The sequence below is a fragment of the Pezoporus occidentalis genome, unplaced genomic scaffold, assembly GCF_034315485.1.
Source record: "Pezoporus occidentalis ecotype Australia unplaced genomic scaffold, CSIRO_AGI_Poc_V1 ctg82, whole genome shotgun sequence".
Taxonomy (NCBI): Eukaryota; Metazoa; Chordata; class Aves; order Psittaciformes; family Psittacidae; genus Pezoporus; species Pezoporus occidentalis.
Window position 1 is genome coordinate 182,033 of NW_026916181.1, and position 26,989 is coordinate 209,021.

A 26,989-nucleotide genomic window follows, 5' to 3' on the forward strand; every position below is an offset into this window, starting at 1 on the left:
TTAAGTTTGACACATCTGGCCTAGATCCCAAATGGCTTTTTACTTTCTCTAGGTGTCTGGACCATGAATCATCTCAGTAATGTAGAAGTTAACAGTTCAGGGTACTTAAACACTTATTTTATGCTATCCAAGTGCTTACATAACTTAAACAGTTTTCAGGAGAAAAAAAAACAAAACACTTCTTAAGGGTTAATATTCTATTAGGCTACCACTTTGGTTTTTTACAATACTAATAGGTTATTTTTTCAAAAACTAGTGCAGGGACTTGAGTAGCTCACTGTTATTGAAGTATTTTGTGAAGTTCTTAAGTAACTTTAAAAATGACTGAAATGCTGAATTACAAAATCCTTGATTTAATTGGGAAGTTCTTGTTTTATCAGGTGCCCTATCTACATAATAATGACTCATTAACCTGAATGCATAACAAAAATAAGACTTGTTAACAGTTGCTGGAGAACCGATCTCTTCTGGCTTCATGATATAGAATATACTTTCCTCATTTTTCCTGGAATATTGGTTTGATGCTCTTTTATAACATCTGTTGGATCTAAAAACTGGACTTCACCATCATAGCTAGTATACATGACTGAAATAAACCCCGTTCCTGCCCCAGAGAGCTCAGTGTGCCAAGACATAAATGAGAGAACACAAGAACAGGGGGAGTAGTTATGGAAATTGAAAGGATTCATGAGATTTAGTAGGATAAGCAAACTTACTTCTCTCGAAAGCTTTTCGTATTGAAGCAAAATGGGGAAGCACTAACTATGCAAATATTAGTAAACCCCAAATCTTCTGACTATTCTTTTTGATATAATAACAGCATAAAACTCATGTGATGATCCCCACAGCTTAAATTTAATCGGTGTCTCAGTCAGATGTTCATACTTCTTACGAAGAATAATTTTGCTACCAGAAAAAGTAATTTTAAATAGTTGTCTGATCCCAATTTATTATTCCATCACCAAAATAACTAGTATTGGAAATATTTTTCTGCAAAAAGAAGGGTTTTTTCCCCAGAGTAGTTAATGTATATACAATGATTGTTGTCTTTTGCAGGCTCTGGAGATGTACAAAGATGATTGGAACAAAGTCTCAGAGCATGTTGGGAGCCGTACCCAAGATGAGTGCATTCTCCATTTTCTGAGACTTCCAATTGAAGACCCTTATTTGGAGAACTCTGACGCGTCTCTGGGCCCGCTGGCGTACCAGCCCGTCCCCTTCAGCCAGTCTGGCAATCCAGTGATGAGCACTGTTGCTTTTCTGGCATCAGTGGTGGATCCCCGGGTGGCATCGGCTGCAGCAAAGGCTGCATTAGGTATGAATTTGCCCCAGCAATTGTTTTTACCTTTACTCTACAACTTTGCTCTCAGTCCACTTTTAAAATCAACTTCTTCTAGAGTTTGTTCTGGATGAGTTTACACGTATGTAGAAAAGAGGTCTACTGATAACCAGTTTTGTGTTCTGTTATTACTGAAACTGCCAATTTACAGACCAGCTAGAATAGCTCTTAAAGGCCACTGAATGTCTAAAGGTGGCTTTTGTGCTTATTGACTCTTGATAGTGTTTGCAAGCACCACTTAGTAGTTGTGTTACTATGACCACTGTCATTAGTTTAGCTGTGGGTAGATGAACAAAGCTAAACTTTTTTTTTTTCCTTTTCTCTTTGTGTGAAATTATCTGCCGTAGTTATATGTGTACTCAAACACACTTGTTGAAATAGTTTCTTTCACTTTTTTCCTTTTTTTTTCCATGTAAAAGACAATTTTATGTAATTGGGAAGAAGCCCCTTCCTGTGACATTTGAGAGAGTAAATTAATGACCTGTTGTGAAAAGAAGGAACTTACATACTTGAGAATTCCCTCTGTCATGAGATGTACCTGCACATTGATCAGAGAAAATCATAATTTGCCATAAAACCCTCACAGTATTTCTTTTTTGTTGTTTTTTTTTCTCTTACCAGAGGAATTTTCTCGTGTCAGAGAGGAGGTACCGCTGGAGCTTGTTGAAGCTCATGTAAAGAAAGTACAGGAAGCAGCAAGAGCCTCTGGGAAGGTGGATCCAACATATGGTCTAGAGAGCAGCTGCATTGCTGGAACAGGTCCAGATGAGCCAGAGAAAATCGGTAGGCTGTCCATCAAAATGCAGAAATTTCTCCACATGAGGTTCCTTAGGGATTTTCTTCTGACATGTAATAAACCACAAGTTCAGCTCCAATAGGAGATGGAAATCATTGTGGGTAAGGAGAGTGTGACATGTTCTGCTTGCTGCAGGATTAGTAACTCTTGACACTGAGTTAATGAATTCAGGACTGGCTTTAGTTTCAGAGATTTGTTTTCTTGCTTTTGCTCCATGGAAAGGCTATTGCTGTGGAAGCACAGAGTTCAGTGAGCTAAAATACCAGAGCAGAACACTTTATGCTAATTCTATGGGTATTAGAGTAGTTGGAGGGTGCTGCCTTTCTATCACTGCAGTTATAGTAAAACTTGAGTTCTGTCGGCTGTTTATGCTGCAGCTGAATCTGTAATGTTATATCATGCTTTTGGTAATAGGTTTTCACCCAAGTCTTGTACTCTTAGTACGTTGCTAGTTGTGATGGTAGCAGAAGAGGAACTTTTTATTTAGTGGTAGACTGGTATACGATAATGCTATAGTTCTTGTAGTTCTTGTTTCTAGTTGTATATTATACGGCTGTACTAAAAAAGTCTTGTTTAAGAGCTTGGTTTCAGCTGAGCTATATTCTGTAGTGTTTGTCAGATATTCTGGTATGAAGTCTCTTATCTGAAACCTTGATAGGTCCAAACTGTTTACTCATTACTATGGAAAGTAAAAGCATGTTCTGTGGCAACTCCCTATAAAATGAAACCCTTTTTATATAGCTCTCTTTTGGATCTCCTTTAACAATAAAATAGGTAGACATGACAGTTTGCTCTGTACCTGCTGACTTTCCCAAAGACTTTAATCTCTTCAATTTGGTGCAGATCTGCCATCTTGTCAGCAGATCTTTTTCTTTCTAGCATTGTTGGCTGCTGTTTTGTTCAGTGTATCACTGTTTTAGTGAATTCAGTGACTAGACTGACAGGAAGTTTTGATTTGGGCTGTGCTTGTGCATCTCATAGTTGACCTGCTGTTGCCCCCTCTTGAGACATGAGCCAGGCACCAAATTGTGCAGTAGGATTGTGAAGGACCTGGGTGTGTTTGCTGTTATCAACTGCTAGTCATGCAGGTGAAGATGCAGATAGAACATTTATGGTGCTAAGTGTCCATAAAACTACACTTCTAAATTTTAAAAGTACTGAATAACTCATCAAGGTATTTCTTAAATAGAGAAGAAGTTAACAGACCACTTAATCCTTCTGTCACCTTTTTCACTTCTACACTTGGTGGGACAGACTTGATGTGAGGCAGCTTGGTGCTTTAGGAAGATGTGAAATATATGCTGAAAACGGAGCACTGGCACCTGGAATATCTGCTTCTCCCTGTTCCACAGTACTCTGTTGTGCAAAAACTGACAGCAAGCATCAAAGCTCAGTTGAAAGGGTTTATTTTCAAGTCTGCTATAAAACAAATCTAGGTGTTATTCCCTTTTCCATATTCTCCAAGTACAGACGTCACCGTAGTATGTTATGGACCTCTGTAATGTGTATACTACTTGTAGTCTTAATTGTTAATCCTGCAGCACGACCATGGAATTTTACCATTACTAGTCTGTAGGAGTCTTCTAGGAGAATTTGCGCCCAAGTTGCAAATAGAGATTTTGAAGTGGTTGTCATTTATATGGGGAGTTGGAGAGCAGATGACCATAACATGATTATTTCTGAATGAGCTATATGGTGAGTTCTATAAGTAATACTGTCCTGTTACAGCTAATGCGATTTGTATTGGGCTGTGACTAATGGAATAAATTAGGACAAGAGCAGATGGTTCTCCCTGGGGTAGCTTCTCAGTAAGAGTGAACTGGGTCACTTGACAATCTGTGGTGCCTTCCAACTCCAAAACAGCTTTGCACTGGAGGGCACAGGGGAACCCATAGCTTGCAGTGGCAGGGGTGTGCTTAATGCATTGAAGTACAATGTTGTGGGGTGCTACTGTTGAAGTGGAACTATGGTTTTGCATTAAATGTCACTATGGAGAACTAAAAATGTCTGCTTAAGGTTCCATACCATAATTAAAGTTCATCAGTTGTTATATTTTAGAAATAGAATTATATAAATTAACAATATTATTAGGCTACTCAGTAATTTAAAAACTCTTGAAATTGGTGGTTTATAGGCAATATGGAATGCAAAAGGGGAAAATATGACTGGAACAGATTGCAGGAACTTAAAATTAATATCCAAAAATCTCTTTTTTAACTTTAACTCTTCATTGTTAGTTTTTTCTAAAAGTTGATGATCATAAGATCACAGACTGGTTTGGATTGGAAGGGACCTTAAAAGTTCAACCACTTCCAAGCCCCCTGCCACAGGCAGGGTCACCTTCCATTAGACCAGAGTGCTCTAAGCCCTGTCCAACCTGGCATTTGAACACTGCCAGGGATGGGGCAGCCACAGCTTCTCTGGACAACCTGTGCCAGGGCCTCACCATCCTCATAGTGAAGAATTTTTTAGTAATATCTAATGTTGTTTCCTTTTAAATGAATATAGGAATGCTTCAGTAGAGTTATCAGAAGACTCAAGTGGTTTAGATGCCGTGGTAAGCATGGTAGACACTGTCTTTTGCTTTCTAAGATAGTGTCCCACTGTAGGTCATGGAGTATGATAGAGGAAGCTACTCTGCATCAGTTTTAGTAAAAATGGCTGGAAGAGACCAAAGCAGGGATCTCAGCTCTTGGGCTAGCAATTAAGCTCCAGAGAAAAGAAATATTCAGTACACCTGTGGTACTTAGGCATTTCAAATTAAGTCTTCACTGAGGATGTGTGCTTTCTTAATGGTTTTCCAAAGGTGATTAACTACACTGATTGCAAATGTGTGCACTGAGTGAGGCACAAGGCAATCTCTGAAGTGCCTGTGTTGGAGGCAGTAACTTGTGCATTTTAGGATTTACTCTAACAAGTATTTCACTGGAAGTGTCTCCACTGACACAAATGTGAGTGCTTCAAGCTGTAGCTCATCTGTGACAGTGAACACTGAGAGAATGGTGGTCTGATTTACTGGGACCAGTACAACTATAAGCAACTTAAACAGATGATTAAATTTAACATGTTATGGATGGTTTTGTACCATTCTCAAATGCGCATACCAAAAAGCTACACAGAAGTAGTACAGACACATGAGAAGTTATTTTCTTTCATTTTTGGCAGAGTGATTTCTCTTGTGGTCTCCAGGGTGTGCTTTAACTCTGAAATAATGCAAGCATTGCTAAAACGAATTGACTCGGAGTACCTGATTCATTTTGCATATATCCAGGTACCCATGAGCTAGTTCTGTGCCACTGGAGGATTGAGCCCATCAATTTCTTCTTGTGATGGACTCGCACAGCTCGCACAAAAGCTGTGGTAGCTTTCCGTCTGCTCTCCAGCCATCTCTGTGGATGCCCACTGGTTACTGTATGCCTACAAGCTGTGTAAAGCAGAAACAGAGGAAGCTCCAGTGGTTGTGGATTCCTGGCTTAATGTGGAAAATGTAAATTATGGTTTAAATAATAGTATAATTATCTTTGAGACCCAGGATTTTTCCATAGCTATAGGGGATTTCCTCTTAAATATTGATATTCAGGCCTGACTTCTGACAGGTGGTGTGTATTGCCTTAGTGAAAACAAAGGCGATTAGGATGTCCTGCAGGCATCTTTAAACTGTTTGCTGAGCTGAAGGTCATGCTAGTGATTCTGTGCATTCTGTGGGATTTTGCTTATTATTCTTCTGACAACACTGGAGGTTACATATCTGCTTGTGCTGCAGGTGTCGGTTTGCTGGTAAAGCAGTAAATTCTTACGATAGAAATATTGTATGGTTTTTTTTCTTGTTGCCCTACAGTCAGCTTAGCTTCTCTGTAAAGTCACTGGGCTTCATCAGAAGTCAGTTCTAAGTTCTTCATGTATTAAAAAACAGGGCTCCGTGTTCTTGGAGATGATGCAAAACAGAACAAGCTTCCATAGAGACAGAAAATATTTGCAGCTTCAGGTTGGAGGAAGGGCATGGAGAGGCAGTGTTTCATTGTCTGCAAGTGGTTTCTCTCTCTTGAAAGATGTCATGTGGTATCTTGCAACCATCTGCCTCTTGCTGATTTAAGAAGCATTGTTAATTTGATTCACCACATCCTGCAAGGTACAATACCAAACCTGCAGAATAAGGTTAAAGAGCATTGTTGGTACCATGTAAAAGGGATTAAAGGGTTTTTCTCATTGAAATTGTCTTCCCCTTTTGTAACAGGTACATAAAGGTCCAACTAATCAGTTCCTCTTTGCATTGGCTGTTATGCATTTTCATTGATCTCATTAAATCATACAGGAAAACCAGTACAGTTGTATTTGTACCTAGCTGAAAGGCAGGAGTAATTTCATCTCATGCAGAAAGTCAAAAATGGTTTGTTTGGGTATTTTTCTTATTCTTTCATGTATGAATTTGAGATTAATTTTTACAGGACTGTTAATTGTTTTGAGGTACTTTCAGTAGCCTCCAATTTAGAAACAAAAACCTGCTTCAACCCAGGTAAACTTATTTAACCCAAACTAATTATTGGTAATTTTCCTTTTCTGCCTTACACATGCAGCATTTCACTGTGTTCCTCTTGATGTACACAGGTGCAGAATGCCAGTGGGGACTGCAGAGCTGTAGCGCTGTCGCTGCAAATAAGGGCTTAGTGTCTAATACAAGCAAACAGTTTTCAAAATCCATTGACTACAACCTGCCTAAAGTTGTCATCCTAGTTTTAAAATAACATTTATTATTACAGCCAGGACTAGAAAAGCTAAGTTAAATCAGGATGTTTGCAATAATCTTAATGTCACACCTACATACCTTCTGACTCTCTCTGTAGCTGAATGTGTCCCTGTGTAATATGAAAGAACACTTTGTTTTGCAGAGTGTCCTTCAATGTATTATGACACAAGGGGCAGTCCAGGCGCAGTTCTTCTTACTGCGAGATGCTCTGCATGCTTCTTTTTGTTGAGAAAATTTTCTCTAAAAGGTGGTTGAGAAGTCTGTGATGTCCTGTTTGTCTTGAAACCTCCTCCGCAGCAATAGCCGCCTAACAGCTCTTACATTGGTCTATGAATTGCTCTACAAATTTGCCCGGAGAAACTGTGGCTGCCTTATCCCTGGCAGTGTTCAAGGCCAGGTTGGACGGGGCTTAGAGCAACCTGGTGTCATGGAAGGTGTCACTGCTCATAGCAGGGGGATTGGAACTGGATGAGTTTTAATGTCCATCGCAGCACAAACCATTCCATGATTCTGTGAAATAAAAAAGGAATGTTTAAGAAAACTTGTCCCAGTACTTCCAGAGAATTAATAGCAAGCACTTGGAATCTATGATAGTGCTTGATGTGTAGTGCATTGTAAACCTACATAAACCCATCCTGCGCTCATGTCTTCAACTGTGGCAGCAACTCAAGTGTTGCTGGATGCTGCTTTTCTTAAAAACTTCACCTTTAAGATGGAGAACATTGAAATGTGTTGTTACTGGAAAACAAAGCTCACCATATTAGAAACTGAGCCTAGAATAGAAAGGCAGTTCAGTGCAGTCTTACCTGAAAGACACAAGAACAAACTGAGTGTCTGAGTAGAACAGACGTGTGTGTCTTATAGGACTTTATTGTATGGCATTTGTAGGTGTGACTTACAGCTTTCTCAGTGTGATTCAGAATCTAGCAAGGAATATTGTCACCTGTGAAGTTTTGCATTCCTGAACAAATCATGTGTAACTGTAACTGTGTGGCAAGAACCTTCTAGGGATTTTTTTTTTTTTTTCCTCTCCCTCAGAGGATAAATGGGAAGCTGCATGTTTCTGTGGGAGCTCCTTTGGACTAGGAGCCTTCAGCAGATGAGGTAGTAGCCTGGTGGTCAAGGTGCTCACTGCTGATGTGGGATGCTGAGACTTGACTCTCTGCTCAGCCTGATTCTAGACTGGAGAACTTGAGCTCCAGGTTCTCTTCTTCTGGAAGAGTCAACAAATTATCAAGTCATTAGTTTTTAAGAGACAGAGGCTGCCCTGTTTTGTCTTAAAATTGTCCACAGACTAGAGCTTCTCTGGCCTGTTGCACTGGAGTTTTGGACTTTTATATGAAGCAGAACTTGGAGATACTCCACTTCTCCCTGTCATTAAGTTTTGTGGTGTTTATACAAAATTACAGACTTCTCTTTTCAGTTACACTGTTATCCCAATACTAGGAATCCTGAAGTTCTTGGTGTTTGGACTAAGCCGCACCAGAATGAAAATTTGTGTATTTTGTGCACTATTTTCATAGTTGAGCTCATGATCTTCCACTTTACCGGTCCAAGCACACTTGGAATGTTCTGCACTTTGTCTCCACTGCTTTATGCTTTCCTTTAGCAAGAAACTCCTTTCTTTGTAAACCTTTCTTTCATTTACTAGGAAGGATGACACTTTGAAGCTCAGTTTGGAGCTCTGTTTCTAGGCTTGAAATAGCTGTCTGAAAAATCTGATCTGGATTTTCCCTTTGACATTATTAGATCACTAAATCCTAACTCTGAGATAAAACTTCTGAGGAGGTATGTCTCCAGTCTCCATAAATTGAATTATGGTGGCAGATTTTTCAGATAAGTAAGTTTATTATCTTCAAATAAGCCAAGAGGAAAACCATTGTCTTTCAATCAGGCATGTTAGTGTGTTTTTCTTATATATGGGAGGGGCTTCTGTAAAAACTTCTCTACAGAACTGTTGATATTAAAGCAAAACACTTCCTACACCTGTTTTTCTTCAGTGTAGCACATAGGAATAACTGGGAAAACTAGGATTACTGTAAATGGGCACCCACAACCAGCTGATGTCTTCAGAAGCTTCAAGATGGATCAGGTCTTCTCACCAGCAGTTTTATATGGGCATGGCAGCATGTGCTGGAGTCCATGGTCTAAATAAGCTCCTCTTTAATGCCCCCATACATTAAAATGTACCAGAATTTCTTTTCTTGCAGAACAGAAACTGAGATCCTAGTTGAGGAGTACAAGACTGTGCTGTTGCTTCCCCCTTGTCTGTTCTTGCAGAACAGCTGGGTACTGAAATAAATTGTGATTTCTTGGACTTCTAGACAATCCATACGTAAAATATCAGGAAGTAGCGGTATGTTGTTCAGGGACTTTCATGGTATTCTACATCAGTATGCTTATTGTTATCCTCTTATCTCAAGAGGCCTGCTGTCATTAGCAGGAGCACTTTAAATGAATGCTTTATAAAGGAATAACTTCAGGAGCCAAGGGCTAAGAACGAGGTGTGTCCTAAACACAAGAATATGCTAACTACTGTTAAAACACTCCTCTTACGAGGTGCATGCATCCAGTGCGTGGTACCAGTGGCTTTTTTTTTTTTAATTAATATTTTTACTACTTTTTCCTTCTTCATTTTGGTCTGCCCTGTATGCCAGTTAAGCTGTTACCTGGTTGTCTGGTGTAGATGCTGAAGTCAGATAGGATGATAGCTGGTCAGCTGCTTCTCAAAAAAGCAATCTGTAACATAAGGGCACCTGACTGTGTTTTGGCAGAATCCTGCAGATATCTCTGTAATAGCTATTTGAATGCCAGACAGTAAATAGGAGGCTACAAGCTTGAAGAGCTCAGTCTAGTCAGTCAAAAGAACTAGCAACATGAGCAATAGCAGGAAGCACATAATTGTGTATTGAAGCTAAGGTTTTTTCATGCCTGGTCACAGGGCACTCTAAAGGTGCTTGTGGTCAAGGTCAGGATTTGGGTGTTGGCAAAGTCGGTTTGGGTTCTAAATATGAAAGCGTAAGAGGCTGTACGGACCCACACATCTGTGGCAGTGAGAGGACCTGCCAAGCATCCAAACAGCTCTTATTACATACTTGTAGCTTCTTAAGACTATTTCCCAAATGACTTGTGCTTTTCTGTTTTGACCTCTGGGGAGTAACCTGAAGACTGCTTTGGTCTAGATGGAGATTTTTGATGACCAGTTTGGAACTGGGGGCTACAGTGATGTAGGTGAGCTGACCCTGCTCTCAGTAAAGGTCTGCTGCTGAGCATGTGCTTGGCACATTTCTCTTCTTTTTTCATGAGGAAGTAGTTCATGGCTCCAGTATGGGAGCCCTGGTCTAGAGGCTGTCTTGTGTGATCCCTATGAAAATTCAGGTGATGGTGTAAGCAGAGGCTTCATCTCCTGGAGCAGTCCAGGAAATGGTTACTGCACAGAGACCCTAATCCAATCAGCCATTAGAATAACCTCACCAGGGAAATGGTGGATTCCCCAATGTTGGACATTTAAGATTAAGCTGGACAGGGTGCTGGGCCATCTAGCCTAGGTCATGCTTTGCCTGGAAAGGTTGGACCAGATGATCCCTGAGGTCTCTTCCAACCTGGGATTCAGTGATTTACAGAAAGCCTTGCGCATCTTACAACATCCGTCAGCAGTACCTGAAGCCACTGGGGAGAAGTAAGAGCTTACCAATGCTATTGCACTCTTCAGCATTAGCACTGGAGGATGCAGCTCACCACTCTTTTTTTCCTTTTAAAAAAGCTGGGAGTGGAGCAGGCTCTCCTGTGATGACATTGTCAGGAGATGTTTGTTCAGCCGCAGTCTGTGTCTCATTTGTTTGGATGGCTGTATTTTTGGATACAGAGGAAGTTCAGAGCTTTCAGCTGGTAATTTATGTGCTTTTATTGCTTTATATCTAACCAACAACTGCCTCTCTGCACAGATGTGATTCATATCTTGTTTAGCACCTAACTAGGCAGTTGCAGTTGGACTCTAGAGGAGCTGCAATACAGCTTTTTCTAGTGAAAGGGTGAAGAAAGTGTTAGGGTTTAACTTCAGTCATTTCACTGATATATTATTCAGTAAAACCCCACAGTTATTATCATTACTGCTGAGAAAGAAGCAAGGGAATGAACAATCAAGGTCCGAATGAGAGCACTGTCCAGGAATATCTACCATAGCATGACACCTTTTTGGGCCAGTTTCTTTGATTTAAGATTCATTGTTCAGTTCAGACTCAAATACTTGCTTTGCATGTATTTCTGAGGGCTTGGACACAATTTCAGGGACCTTTGGGGAGAAATGTGTTTGGGGGAACAGAACAAAGAGCCATACAGGACTGCGAACCAGCTGGTCATCATGTTTATCCAGGGCATAAACATCGTGTTTGTGCAGAGCAGCAGGTAGGAAGGGTGTGAAATAAGGTTTCATTGTGCAGGGTTTCCCCTCAAACCGGTGCTGAGGATAACGGTTCCCTTCCTTGAACTCACAGAATGAGTTTAAGAAGAGACCTTAAAGCTCCCGCAGTTCCAACCCCCTGCCATAGGCAAGGACACCTTCCACTAGACCAGGTTGCTCCAAGCCCTGTCCAACCTGGCCTTGAGCACTGCCAGGGATGGGGCAGCCACAGCTTCTCTGGGCAGCCTGTACCAGGGCCTCACCACCCTCACAGGGAAGAACTTCTTCCTCAGATCTCATCTAAATATCCCCTCTCTCAGGTTAAAGCCATTCCCTCTTGTTCTATCCCTACAGGCCCTTGTCAAAAGCCCTTCTTCAGCTTTCTTGTCTGGGGCCAGAAATAACGAGATCTTTTGTGTTTTAAGAATAGTGTTGGTGCTTTAACAAATTTGCTAGTGCTTAATGTTACTCTGGTCTTGAATAATTATTTTGAAGTCTACACTGGAGAATTATGATATTTGCACCACCTGCAAAATAGAATTTAAATCATCAGTTGACCTGCAGTGCATGACAGTGCCTCTGGAGATAGACCTTTCATCAAAAGCAGCTCAGGGGATCTTGTGCTAAGGAGGAATTACAAGTCTGGCAGCACTGTAATTGAGGTTAATCACGTAACTGTCAACCGTCTACAGAATCAAATTGGCTGTATTGTGGAAAACATTATTATAATACTATGACTTACCAATGGAAATTGCTGTGTGATATGAATACTGCAGAACTGTGCACTGAACTGTCCTTTATGTAGCTAAAATTTATATATTTGATTGTTTCTCTCTACATGGGTAAACTGGGGGTTTCAGCAGGGCATAGATAATGTAATGTTTCGTCCTGCTTGTTGGACTGAAAAGAAAAAACAGTTCAATTTTCAAGTGAATTTGATTTTTAATCTAAAACTAGTGTAATAAGCTTTTAGTCGTCCAGGAGCTTAGTGTTGTGCCTTTCTTTAAACTACTGTTAGTAGAGAACACAAAATTTTAGTTAACCCTGAGAAAAATGTTGAATATGATAAATGAATGTTATGGCAATTCTAAATACTGTTTGTTTTCTCAGATGGAGCTGAAGAAGAAAAGATGGAAACGGAGCCAGATGGGCAACAGCCTGAGAAGGTAAGCTTGGCTTAGTACGTGGGTTCTGAAAAGATACTTATAACACTTACAAACCTGAATTACTACGTTCTGAAATGTGTGATAAGAAAGGCAGACAGCAGTGTGCTGGTCAGTGTATGTGTCCACAGGGAAAAATTTTCAGTCTCCATAGTGCTTCATTTTCTTAGGAGTCATTTAGTTTCAAACCATACAGAGACATTTCTTTTGCTGGGCAGCTGGCAGTGAGATATTGGTGTGGTGTTTTCTAGTCTTGAGGAGCAAAGGTTGGATCAGGAGGAAATGAAAACTGGGTGACACCAAATGAACTGGAGACTTAAGCTGCAGAAGGACACTGGTTTGTGATTTGTAACGGTCTAAAGTGTCACTTCAAAGTTTTGCCCTAGGAAAGCTTGTTGTGTGACAGATTGCATTCCCAAAGAATGCAGCTTTTAGTTCTGGCAAGATCGGGGCTTTCCAGGAAATGTGTGAGTTTGGGTTACTTGCAGTATTTGGCAACCATTTCTGAGTACAGTGTACAGAGCTGAACAGATAAACTTAATGAAACTATTGCCCCAGCTGCATCTCACCTTTCCTATGGTAGTGCAAGTTACATGTCTGCTCTGTGTGACCATGTGCAGCTTAGTGGATGTGGGAGGATGAGATCTATCTCACAAAGGGGTCAGTTGCTGAGCTGGGCAGTGAAACTCCTCAATCCAAGAAGTCTGGGCTAGCTCTTCTTTATACATGTGTGTATTGTGTACTCTTGCTGTTAGGTATGATGCGTCCTGCCCATAAAACCCAAGAGTGCAGTTGTTTGGGCTTTTTCATAACCCCATGTCTACAGACACAGTATCTCTTTTCAGCTAGTGTACAATAATGGCACTGGCTGTGATTGCTTCAGACCTTGAGCTAAGGTAATACCCTGGAATTAAAACATCACCCTGCTAAATAAGTGGTGGTGAGTGTTTACTGAGTCTGCAGCAACAGGTGATACTTCTGCGTCTCCTGCTTCATCAGATGAGATAAAACTTGCCTAACAGCTGCTGAATGTAGTTGGGATGTTATTTCTCATTCTGTTTTCAGGTAGTTCTTTTTCTGCCTTTCCAGTGAATAGCCAGGTACACCTAGGTAGATGTAAGCATAGACGTCTTGGTCACAGTTTAACAAGATTAATTATTCTGTAGAGCAGGCTAAATGAGAAGCGTTCAAGTCAGTCTGGAGTATTTCCAAGGGAAAAATGATACTTGCTGTATTAAGCATGAAGCTGCTCCTTGCTTGCTGCCACCGATTCCTAGAGAGAAGCACCTTCCTGTGACATGTAATCTTGCTGCAGCATTTATTGCCATAGGAGGCTGTTGTGGCCGTGAGTTGTGCAGAGTTTGGAGCAGTGTGGATAGGTTAATACTGTGTAAGTTATGAACAGAGCAGACACTGGAAAGGATGTAGCTCTTATGCACAAACTGCTGGAATAAATGGGGGCAGCACAGGGGGCAGAACATGTTCTTACCTGTCATCTTAGTTCAGGATTTCTTGTACCTTCAGATGAGCCCAGGCTGGCTGAGGTTACTGAACCTGATAAACTTTGTCCAGTGTAGCAGCTACTTTGTTTATTCTTATTTCAGTTACGATTGTCAAAATGGGCTGAAGTAGGAGACAACCTTTAAAATTTTATGTCTTCCTTTATGATAACAAATTAATTTGAAAGCTATAAACAAAGTTAACAGTGAATGTCTTCTATAGCTCTCATTCTTCAAACAATCTTTCATCCCGTTTAGGTTGAAAACAAAGCAGAAAATGAAGTTGAGGAAGGTGATAAAGTACAAGAAGGAGAAAATGAGAGGAATACAGAAAAAGAGCAAGATAGTGAAGTGACTGCAGACACTAAGCCAGGTAATGGTTCCCAGCTGTTCCTGAAGCTGTGTTAGCTTTAATGGCCTTCCTCTAAAGCAGTTGGAATAGACTATAAACTCAACTGTGGCTGAAATATTTCCTCTTGCGCATCAGGCTGCTTCATAGTTCAGTAGTAAATATTCTAGTTTAATTTCACTGCTTAAGCTCAGGCACTAAATTCCTGCCTGAACTCATTTGAGACCTCATCTGAGCTTTTTTTCCACTGTGTGTCGTGACTGGGTGAAGAAATTGCAGTAGCAAAGAGAGTGTAGGTCATATAAATTACTTTCTTTTGACTACTGCACACCATTTGATCATTTTTGATGCAAAGAAATGGGACTGCTCATTTCTGTGCTTAGAAGTTAATGTGTTAGCTCAGTTTTCCTGTAATGGGATGCAGAGCCTTTATTTTTTGACAGGCTGAGTGCTGGGTTTTTTTTTCTATGTAAGAGATGATTCTTACTTATTTTTAACATGTTCCCTTTGTACCTCATGAATATATTGTTTTTTCCTGGAACTTGGCATTCAGTGTTTTAGCACCAGGTAGAACAAGAAGCTTTTGGATTTGATAGAATATGGAATTGATTTGGAAACGCAGCTGAAATGTTCTGATGAAAGTAAGCTGATGGCAGGAGATGAATTGACAGAATGGAAATAAAAAGTATTTAAATTTTTCCTATTTGCTGGATTGGATCCTCTTAGACTAGAGCTGTTCCTCTGTCAGCATTTCGGCGAGTAGCAATACTATAACGTAGGAATATGACAGTGTGTGGATGAATTAATTTGACTAATGAAGGTGCACATAGTGCAGTTTCTGTCCTGACGCGATACTGTTAACAAGGGGAGAATGCACGTAAGGGACTTGTTGGGAAATCTCTTTCAGAAGAGAAGGAGGCAGAAGAGAACAAGGAGAACGTTGATGCAAGCAAAGACAAAGAAAACGAGGCTGGGAAGAAGAAAGTGGAACATGAAATCTCGGAAGGAAATGTAGCTACAGCTGCAGCTGCTGCCCTTGCCTCAGCTGCCACCAAAGCAAAGGTTTGTTTTATACAAATATCCATTGGCTTTGCTTCCAGTTCACATTAGAACTCTTCTTAAAATGGTCCTTTGTTCCAGATCTGTGTGATTTCTTATTCTAACTTCTAATACCTTGAAGGAGCACAAGTGCCTTCTTCAGTTTCTTCTGCTTGAACTCCAAAGTAAAATAGTGTACAGTTTAATTCAGGCAGCTACTTTTATGATCGTGAAATCGATGAACGTACCTAAGAAATAGCCCAAAGATGAATTTATCATTTTTGGAAAGACTTTTCTCTGTTTGGTAGCTCTGGCTGTAATGCTGAGGGTGTAGTCCTGGGTGATAAAACCTGCACTTTTTCTGCTTTGCCACTGCTGCTCTGTGGGCTTCACACAAACCTTCTGTGCTTGGATTCCTTGTCTGCAAGAGCAATGGGATTGATTCTACTGCTGCAGTTTTTTTGACAGGCAACTTAATGATTTTGTTGTTGTTCAGAAGAGCTGTGTGTTAAAAGCACATTCTTGTCCTTCTGTCACTAAACTTCTGTTTGTTTGTCTGTAGTGTTGTAATAAGCTGTGGTTTGAATCAGTGCTCTATCTAATAGCTTTTCTTTACCCTACTATTGCTAATTGCATGTTGTCTTTCATGTTCTTTCTGAATACTCTTTTCAAAATCTGCATTCTCTTTTTTTTTCTTCTTTTTTTTTTTTTTGATTCAAGTCGAAGTTTGGGGTTTTTAATTGCTCTTGAATTCAGTGCCATGTTCCATAGCACCTACTTTATAGGTACCAAAAGCAGAGCATTGATGGTGGTTATTTCCTTATGGATTTCCGGGACATAATGGTGGACATAACAAGGTGTTGCATGTGTCATACTGACTTTTCCAGTGTGATCTTTGACTCTTACAACGTTAGTTTGTTGTTTTTTTTTTTCCCAGCTGCATGATACGTATTGAGGATAGTGTGATGATAGGTGTTGCCATCATGAGATTTGAGGATAATTTTAGTTACTACCTTACGAGCCAGGTTCTAAAATCACAAGTTGCATAAATTCAGCATTGCGTAATGTCAGAGCTAGGCACCCTTGCTGTGTAGAACCCTACTTTGCACGCAAACTTCAGGCTCATTATTTTGGTGGTGTGTGGAGTCCAAACTGGCTCCCTTGTTCATCACTTCACCTTTTGGTGTCTGAACCTACAGTGCTCCTAGCACCAAGCTCTCTTACCAAGAATAATGTACTTTCAGTTCATCAGACTTGGAATCATAGAATCACAGAGTGGTTTGGGTTGGAAGGGACCTTAAAGCTCACCCAGTTCCAAACTCCTGCCATGGGCAGGGACACCTTCCACTAGACTAGGTTGCTCCAGGCCCCATCCAGCCTGGCCTTGAACACTGCCAGGGGTGGGGCAGCCACAGCTTCTCTGGGCAACCTGTGCCAGGGCGTCACCACCCTCACAGGGAAGAACTTCTTCCTCACATCCCATCTAAATCTGCCTTTTGTCATTTTAAAGCCATTCCCTCTTCTCCTGTCATTACCTGCCTTTGTCAAAAGTCTCTCTTCAGATTTCTTACAGGTATTTTCAGCCAAGATGAAAAAAAAAACCCTGCATGTTATATGCAGGGTTATATATGTATATAAGGAGGCATGAGATTTAATCTCTGTTTTATGGAAGGCTACTTGCTCCAAATAAAGATGATCTACTTTCCTTCCTTTGTGGTAATAAGTGCTAGAGAAAGAAGTGACTTGGCTAATGGTGGTTTTCATTATGGCAATAATATTCTAGACGAATTTTAGCTTTATGTTATAGGAAATAATATAATTAGGATGTTCACACTTCAGAGTAGCATTCAAATTCAACAGGGATCTCTCCACTTAAAAAGTCAAGACAGTATTAAAGCTTTCAGTGAGCTGTATCTTGTCTGAGAGAGTAATTTGAGTCTTCATCATAAACTCCAGACCTGGTCATGTGAAGAGCTGTTATGAAGTCATTTTCCTTACAGTTTTTACACTGGAGGAATATCTCAGCTGGCTTCTCAGGAGAAACAGGAGTTCAAGGTAGCCGCTCAAAGTGTTGTTTTTTCCTTCGAGATAAGCGGTTTCACCAAAGGGATGTGCTGTTTGAGAAGTGGTACATTTAAGGGTGAGACTCTGTTACTACATATAAAATACAGGAACAATTTTAAATTTATTTTTGCAGGTTATGGCTTCTGTACAAACAATATTAGAATTAAAGTCCCCTTTCCTCATTTTCTTCTCAGACTCCTAAACCACTGTAAGGTATTTTTTCCTTTCTGTGTGTAGGTAACACCTTATAGAAAATGTCATCTCTACTGCAGGTTCCTGTTAGCTTTTTTCCAGTTGCAAATGAGCTGTAGAGCTTTTGCTGGAGCTCTTGATCAGTCATAATTTGACCTCCTGCATAACACCTGACCTCGTGACTTCCCTGAATTCCTGTTTTGAGGCAGCTGTGATGGAAAGCATCTTTTCTAGAAGACACATATCAAAACTGCCAGTGATGCAAAACCTCCTGCGATTGTTCAGAAGTTTTTTCCATGGGTGGTAAACTTTGCTGTCCAGCTTTATTCCTAGTTCAATTCAATTCAACCACCAACCACTGAAGTACCTTCCTTTGCCTGCTGAATTGAAAAGCCTTTGGTTATCGATCACTTTTTCATGTGTTGAAGGGATTTAGAAAAGCAAGATTAAGGTATAGAAGGGACCCTGTTGCTAAAATCGTGTTTTCTTCTTGCAAGCAGCTACATCCTATCTTCTGTTTATAGACAAATCAAGTTGTCTTTAATTGGCTCCTTGCTGCTGCTCTAGAAACTCACTGTAGGACTTTTTTCATCTCATGCTTGGGAAATATGCATGACAGAGCTTGTTTTTTCCTATTATGTGCCTTCATTTAGAAAGTTTTTGTTATCTGCCACCTTGGTTCTATTTCATGTGTGAAAGACAGTCTTACCCCTTTTGGCCTCACAAAACAAGAGCTTGGTGAAGCGGCTAGTCTCTTTTCACAGCATAGGAAAAGGGAATGAAGAAAGTGTGATTTTCTTTGCCTGTTGCAGTTGCAGCTAAACTGTTGGGTGTGGATGAGAATTCAGGGGAGAATTCCAGTTAGATGGATGCTATCAGTTTTCCAGAGGTGGTCCAATTTTATAGTTGTCCATACCAGTTGTCACACTCATCCTCTTGCTTTGATTAGCTCATTTCACAGCAAAAGCTGGGTTTAAGATGATCAGGGAATGGGCTAGGTTCTGTTAAAGTGCCTGTAATGTGTATGTGCTTGGTCAGTAGCTAGTTGTTGTAGAATCGTGTCATATAACGGTTGGAAGGGACCTTAAGGCTCACCCAGTTCCAACTTCCCTGACACCTTCAGAGACAGAGGCGGAGACACCTTCCACTAGACCAGGTTGGTCCAAGTCCCATCCAGCCTCACCTTTGAACACTGCAAGGGATGGAGCAGCCGCAGCTTCTTGGGGCAATTCCTCCCAAGCTGGTCAGCATTCACCCAGAAATATAACTTCTGAGCAGTGGAACTAGAGTCAGTATTGTGGCAACAGGAACAAGCCCAGACACAGAGCCACTCATGGCTATACTTGTGTTTAGGGCTCCTGTGCTGAAGTCCTAAACCAAAGTGTCATTCTGTATCCACTCTCCGCTGGGGCTGGTTCGTGGCTGGCTCAGTGATACTCAGGTCATTCAGAATTGCTGTCTCCCAGGATAATGTCACATACCAGCTGCCTTTTTCTTTGTTTATGACTTAAGGTGAATGCAGCAATGTGTTTATCAGGCAATTTAAATCACTGTTACTTTAGTCTTGTCATGACCGACTCAAAAATATTTCTGTTCTTTGTCCATGTGAAAGCACTGGTTAATGCTAGGTTAAGTGACAAATCTCTTTGTCTCTTTAGAGAAAATGTCAGTGATGATTTCTAATGTGTATTTTGAGACCTGTCTCTTTCCTAATCACATGCCTTGCTTGATTTTATGTTAATATGATTTCATTATTAAAACTGTGTGCCTCAAGCAAGGCAGAATGACTGCCAGAAGGTTTGTGTGTGTCGACAAACATACTTCTGTCCAACTTCTTATACAAATGAGTTTCATCTACTGCGTGGTATTAATTGATGCCAAAATCAAGCTTAGAATCATATAATAGTTAGTGTTGGAGAGGACCTTAAGGTCATCTAGGTCCAACCCCCCCTGCTGTGGGCAGGGACACCTTATGCTAAATCATATCACCGAAGGCCTCATCCAACCTGGTCTTGAACAATGTGTGTTATTTAGATCTACTGAAGACTTATTTTATTGCTGGTGGGTTACCGGGCTGAATCACAGAATGATAGAACACTGTCAAATGGCACAACATACTAGTGATGGAAAGAGTATCATACATTTTTAAGAAATTATGTTTATAATTGGGAATACCAGGGAATTTTATAATGTTTCTATTCTCCAGCTCAGTATTTCTCCCAGTTCTGAGCCAAAGCTTGGGACACAGCTTGCTAGATACAAGTTGCTGTTTGCAGCTTGAGCTGGCTAAGATCTGGCTTTTTCTTTTTTCCTTCCATCCCTCAACTCTCACCTTCCCCTTCTCAAAAGCCAACCCTCCTTCCCACTCACCCTTTGGATGTGTCAGGAAGGCTTTGCTTGGACACTGTGTTTGGGAAACATCCCTTGATTATTCATACACAAACTCCCAAGCAGTATGCACAATGGGTGTGTTGAGCATATTTTGGTTTTGAACAGCAGGCTTCTAACAAAACCTAGTAGAACGCGTCCTTAACATGCCTTTCACACTTGGAGAGTGTGAAACACTTGTAGGCTGTCTCATGTATCACATGCATACAGACATCTATATATTCTGTATCATTTATGTAGAAGTGTGTATATGTAAATGGGGTAAAGCTAAAGCCTTGTAAAAAATCTCTTTGCCTTTTTCTGCAGTTTGCTTTTGCAGTTTAAATACAGCTTTGCCTTCAGCTTTCCTCTGCAATAGAAATACTGTGCAACCTGGTTATAAAAGGAAACTGGAGATTTATTATTTTTTTTTTAACAGTTCCTTCTAATATCTGTGTAGAGATTTCTCTGCACGCTCTTACTCACCTAAGGTGGAACTGCTGTGCTGAGAAAGCTTATGGTTTAGTGATGTGGTGCTACATATAATGGGAATTATGCTCAACTAGATACACAGCTTGAGATACATTTACTTGAGCAAAAAGAATATTTGAATGGCAAAGGCATGCAAAAGTCATCTCACTGTTGCTGTGGGTTTGTTCCAGGTAAAAGTCTCTTGAGTGTGTTTTGGTGAAAGCTTTTTGGATGACCTGCAGCTGACTCAGTAGAATGGACCGTGGCTCCCTCGTTTGCATTTCCACTGAAACTGCACGCTGCACTCAGAAGAGTTCGAGGCAGAGCTGGGTTGCTCACAAGTACTGAGCATCCACAGCCCCTCTCGTATTAAAACTTGACTTCTGTTTATTTGATTAAAAGTTAAACAGTCTTCCAAGGGCTTCTGGTTCCAAGCATAAGATTGATTATCTAATGTCATGTTTTCTGTCCAGAAGTGGAAAAGAATGGCTAAAGCTAGATGTAGGCATAGTTGACTGAGTTGTTCACTTTAAAGCACTTTATTTTGTAAATGTGTGTAAATCAAAACCCTATGTTTTATCCTCAGCACCTAGCAGCAGTGGAAGAAAGAAAGATCAAATCCCTGGTTGCCCTTTTGGTGGAAACACAGATGAAGAAGCTGGAGATAAAACTTCGCCATTTTGAGGAGTTGGAAACTATTATGGACAGAGAGAAGGAGGCGGTAAGCAGGGGTTCTAGAATAATTCAGTCACTGCAAAGATTTATATATGCTAACAGCAGAAAAACTAGCAACTTCAGCTGTTCCTTGCCTTTATGCAGGTCTTTCTTCTTCAGGTAGAATTCATGATTAGTACACAGTAGCATTTGAAGGCTCTCCTTTATCCAGTGTCTTCTCTTTACCATAAGCAGGGAACTGGTGGTATCCCAGATCTGCTTCATAATCTTTACTCCTGTCATCTAAGCATGAGCGTGGAATTCATGCTGAGCCTTTATGTAGGCCTTATCACATGAATGATACCATAGAGTGGTTTGGATTGGAAGGGAGCTTAAAGCTTCCCCAGTTCCAACCCTCTGCCACCGGCAGTGACAGCTTCTACTATACCAGGTTGCTCCAAGCCTCATCCAGCCTGGGCTTGAATACTGACAGGGATGGGGCGGCCACAGCTTCTCTGGGCAACCTGTGCCAGGGCCTCACCACCCTCACAGGGAAGAACTTCTTCCTCAGATCTCATCTCAGTCTCCCCTCTGGCAGTTTAAAGCCATTCCCCCGTGTCCTGTCTCTGCCTGCCCTTGTCAAAAGCCCCTCTCCAGCTTTCTTGTCAGACGCTTTAGGTTCTGGAAGCTGTTCTAACGTCTCCCTGGAACAAAACTGAATTGACAAATGTAATGATAAAGCGCAGCTGGGAAAGCTAAAGAAGAAAGTTGGTTTCTGTCTTCAGTCTAGCGAGGCTGTAAGCCAGGACTCAGATCTTTATTGAGGTCTAGCTAGCTGAAGAAGGTGGTGACACTGAGAGCATGTATATGGTGCATCCCAAGAAGGGCTGTATTTATATTGTAGCACTATTAATGACACTTTGCTAGAGACTTGCATATCCCTAAAAGCAGGGTATAACAAGTAAGGGATGATGGCTGTGGCTGTCAGTGCCTGGGCTGCGCATCAGTTACAAGGTGTTCTTTCGTATATAATGTGACAGGCTTCCAGAGAAACAGTTTCTCTCCAGCTACTGTGAAGATGACTCAAAACTTCATTTTTTATCAGCTGGTGGTCATTATTTGATTTTTTCTGTTGTATAGCTTCTTCATTTTGTCAATAGGCAATTACTCTAGATGTGTTACACTCATAATTCTAGGGATTTTCCCATTTGCCCTACCAAGTGAATTTAATGCAGTTTACATCCTCGCATGGTTATTAATAGAATCAAAATATCTCAAGGTTGAAGGAACCTACTAGCGTCATTGAGCCCACCTCCCTGCTCCTCACAGGACTGCCTAAAACTAAATTGTATGACTAAGAGCGTTGTCCAGATGCTCCTTGACCTCTGAGAGGCTTGGTACTGTAACCACTTGCCTGGGGAGCCTCGTCCAGTGACTGACCACCCTCAGTGAAGAACTTTTTCCTAATGTCCAACCTGAACTTCCCCTTAATCACATTGATGGAGTTTGACAAACTGTTTTTTTTTTGTTGTTGTAGCAGAATGTCAGCAAAAATTTCTAGATAGCTCAGCATCCTCAGCCATGTCAGTGTGGCGTTTGCCTCTGACACTGATTGGCAGCTCAAGAAATGGACCTAACTATTTTGAAAAGGTTCTCTGTGGATTTCCTTCTTTGGGGGATACATTCTGTTAGTGACAGGTTGAGGGTTTTTTCCGTTTTGAGGGATATGACATTTTCCTTTTTAAAAATGTGCATGCCAATTTTTCCCTTGCCTTTCGGGTAGTTAAATTTAGTCCTTTCACCTGTCATTGTGGATATTTAGTGGAATAATTAAAGCAAAAAATATCCTTGGTGCCACTGTACACTATGTGTATGTCCGTATTTTGCTGCACTGGGTTTTTTATTTGTAGTGAAGGTAAGGCGATTGTAAGTGTTGAACGAATTCTGCTGCAGACTGGAGGGTGTTAGATTTTACACAGAACACATTTACTTCGGTGTTTAAGTGCTGCAAACTCTGTGTGTAACCAGGGACCTTGTTGGTAAGATCCTTGTTGACCCAAAATTTATAATGGCAGGTGAATGCTTTCTTTATTGTTTGTGCTTGGGGAGGGAGTTACTTGCTGAAGAATAAATTGTGGGGTACAATAATAGTTATTGTATGAATATACATCAGATGCCTGTAATAGTCCTTCTAATTGTGAATCACTTCACAAGAGTGCAGAAACATGCTCTTGCAAATTTAAGGATGTTCAAGAATGTAGTATTCATTACTTACATACCTAAAATTTTGACTGATTTCCTGAATCACATCATGTAGGGCGATTGTGTGGCAAACTGATAGATGCTGATCTCCATTAAGGTGCCTAGCATCACTCTTGCCTGACATTGCTACAGGTATAACTTGAGTTTTGAGAGTTGAAGAGCAGAGCAAATTACTGATACATAGCCCACAAGAAAATGTATTACCACAAATTACTACCAGTTGTCTTAATGCTAACCTGGGGATACAACTGTAGGTTGTGTCTGTAAACTTGCTTCTGAAATGATTACAACAAATCATAGAATCATGGAGTACTTTGGGTTGGAAGGGACCTTCAAGTTCATCCAGTCCCAACCCCCCTGCCATGGGCAGGGACACCTTCCACTAGACCAGGTTGCTCCAAGCCCTGTCCAGCCTGGCCTTGAACACTGCCAGGGATGGGGCAGCCACAGCTTCTCTGGGCAACCTGTGCCAGGGCCTCTCCACCCTCACAGGGAAGAACTTCTTCCTCAGATCTCATCTCAATCTCCCCTCTGTCAGGTTAAAGCCATTTTGCCTTGTCCTATTCCTACTTGCCCTTGTCAAAAGCCCTTCTTCAGATTTCTTGTTGGCTGCCTTAAGGCCACAGTGATGTGTCTCCAGAGCCTTATTAAATGCAAGAATCTAATACAGAACCAGGTGTTCGGGGCTCTGCACCAGTTTTAAGACTAACTAGTGTTATAACTCGTGTCTTTTTCCTCTGTCCAGCTGTCTTTTCTCATCCTGAGAGGAGGGAATGTATGGAAGGGAACTTTTCACTGGCTTTCCAAAGTACAAGGTGTATTTGCAGGCACTGGCTGCCGTTTGGAGATACTTTGTAAAGATTTTTTTGTCAACTGTAGCAGGATAGGGTACCATGAAGAGAGCAAAGCAGGAATACAAAAGGACTATAAAAAGCATGGTGTAGCCCTAGTTCTTGCCTAAGACTTTGTTTCAGGTCATTTGCAGTAATTTTTCTCTGAACTGCCTGCCACCTACAGAGTCTGTTTCCACACATGAACGATTACACCATTGGTGTACGTGCCTCTTTGTTTTATCAAGTTCTTCCCTCTAACGTATCAGATTGGTCAAGGAAAAAAGAGTCATGGCAGCATGAATAATCACATTGTAGTTCCCACACGCAGAAAACCAGTCCCCAACAAGTAGCATGTATTATTCATTAGGCTCTCTCCCCATCTGGTTCTCCTGGTGAATGTGTGCTCTGTAGTATTCTGTTTTCATCCGTGCTTTGTCAGCAGTCAGACTGCTAATACAAAGTATTGATGGAGCTTTGGGATTTTTGGAGAACTTCTGCTAGGTGGAAGTCTCCTTGGCAACCTGCTTTTCAGATAAATTATGGAGTATACCTTAAAATACTCATTAAATATTTGTAAACCAGTCACGCAAATCCCTGTGTCCAGTTGCTTAAGAGTACTAGATGTAGAGATGCATTATTTTTTAAGTAAGTCAAGTGATGCATTTCCTCAACCAGACAGTGACCAGTCATAAAAATGGCCAACAGCAAGAAATATTTTCTGTAGCTTTTATTGTCTTTTCATTTTGGGCTTGCTTACTGTCTATGTGGCTTCATAATCAAATTAACTTGTTTTATGTTAATTGGCCTAAATTACATGAGCATTTTTACATAATACTCAATAGTGCAAATCATTGCTGCCTGGCTGTCACGATGTCCAAGTCCTACATTTAAAGTAAAGGCACGGAGTAGGATCCTGCCTATAGCCACTGAGCTTGTGCTTTTGCATGCATATTCTGCTTTGGTCTTGCCCTGGAAAATCTCCTTAGTTTCCTGTGCCCCCTTATACCAACATGTGCAGAAGACAGAAAAACATTTAATTTCTTCTAGAATTGTTTTAAGGCTGAATGCTCTGCACAGTACTCATTGAGTAGTGTGTTGTATTACTGAGAGATGCTTTAGGACAAAGCAAGGTGAGTTTGCCTGTTCCAGCTGGGAAAATGGCCTGGACCCTTTACTAAAACTTGCAAATCAGGCAGTTGGGTATCAGTAGGATGGGTGTTTGATTAGCAGAAACATAGTCTAAATGTATAGTTCCTAACTTGGCTTTGCCTTTTTCCTCCTATTTTTGATATAGTTAGAGCAGCAGAGACAACAGTTGCTAACAGAACGCCAGAATTTTCACATGGAACAGCTGAAATATGCTGAATTAAGGGCTCGTCAGCAAATGGAGCAGCAGCACAGTCAAAACCCACAGCAGCCTCACCAGCACTCTAGTGGGCCTGGGATGAACCCCCTTGGGGCACCAGCACATCCAGGCTTACTGCCTCATCAGCAGCCCCCACCATACCCTATGATGCACCACCAGATGCCACCACCTCACCCACCACAGCCAGGTAAGGAGGAGAAAACTCCCTTATGTTGATCACCATTCATGATAGCGTAAAATCAGAGGAAGAGGTACTGCTGGGTAAAATTGCACAAGGTGTAATAGATGGGCTGTGTTACATAGTGTTTTATAATGGCACTGCTTATAAACCAGAAAAGAAACACAGTTTACTAGGACTCTTTGTACCGCAGCTTCATTTTACAGCTTTTGTCCTCGTAGATGTGCAGAGGAAGCTTGGGGAGGAGGCATCTTATCAATGGGTATGAACATCCAAAAGGAGGGAATGAAGGAAAGCACCAGGCTCTTCACAGTAGCACCCAATGACAGGGCAAGAGGGCAGTGGACACAAAACACATTAAATTCTATCCAGACACAGGAAAATACTGTTTATTTCCTCTGAGGGTTGTCAAACCCTGGAGCGTGTTCCCCAGCAAGGCTGTGGAGTCTCCATCACTGGAGATAGTCAAGCTCTAAAGTAAAATCATGGAGCTGCCCCTAAGTATTGCTTTTGAGTACAAAAAAATACTTGTTTCTATACTCTTAGACTTTTTTATGCCAAATGACCTGAACAGAGATGCTCCTTCAAAAACAATCATTCCCTCATATTTTCCAGTTCATTGACACACCTAACTGTGTAAAAAAAAAAAACACAGGGAAAGGACCAAAACAAGAGGAGGAAGCAGGAAGCTCCTTTAGCAGTTTCCTTTGTCAGGACACCTCATGCTAGTGTATTTCTCTGCCCTATCTGAGGCTTTGCTTTCTGCCTTCTGCCTCTCTCTTTGATGCCAGGTGAGAGTCACTGAACCATGTTGGTCAGAGGGATCACTTGAAAGTATCCAGTCTTGCCTTCTGTTCAGAGCCAGGTCAGCTGAATCAGATTGCAAGGGACTTTTCCTCTTGATACCTCCAAAGGTGGAGATATTCCTAATCCCACAGGATAGAGAAATTAGGTGGCAGTGTGGCTGTGTTTCTCATCAGAATGAGGAGCATCCATCCACTGTGCATAAAAAAATACCTATTTTAAACAACTGTTTGTGCTTAATGACAAAACTAACAACCCTACTGTTAAGTAACCAAGTAGCTTAATAGTATTTGGAGTCTCACTTTTAAAGCATTTTACTATTAAAAGGGGTTTGGACCACCAAATATTGTACTTTTGCTGAGAAGGTGTTTATGGGAGTTAGAATTGGTGCTTTACTATACTTGTTATATGTTGTTGAATTGGTAATATAAAATAGAATAGCACCACCTGGCTTGTAACCTGATTGTCCAT

General features: G+C 41.0%; 1 protein-coding gene across 2 annotated transcripts in view; it reads left to right on the top strand.

The window, feature by feature from the left end:
- SMARCC1 (SWI/SNF related, matrix associated, actin dependent regulator of chromatin subfamily c member 1) overlaps window positions 1-26,989 on the top strand; it is a 95,025-nt gene that overhangs the window by 51,756 nt on the left and 16,280 nt on the right. For both annotated transcript variants that reach the window (XM_062603943.1, XM_062603942.1), the window contains exons 20-26: window positions 1,057-1,315; window positions 1,961-2,122; window positions 12,389-12,444; window positions 14,199-14,313; window positions 15,197-15,351; window positions 21,008-21,142; window positions 25,465-25,723. In XM_062603943.1, coding sequence (XP_062459927.1) covers window positions 1,057-1,315; window positions 1,961-2,122; window positions 12,389-12,444; window positions 14,199-14,313; window positions 15,197-15,351; window positions 21,008-21,142; window positions 25,465-25,723 — 1,141 coding nt within the window. The remainder of the gene's footprint in view (window positions 1-1,056; window positions 1,316-1,960; window positions 2,123-12,388; window positions 12,445-14,198; window positions 14,314-15,196; window positions 15,352-21,007; window positions 21,143-25,464; window positions 25,724-26,989) is intronic.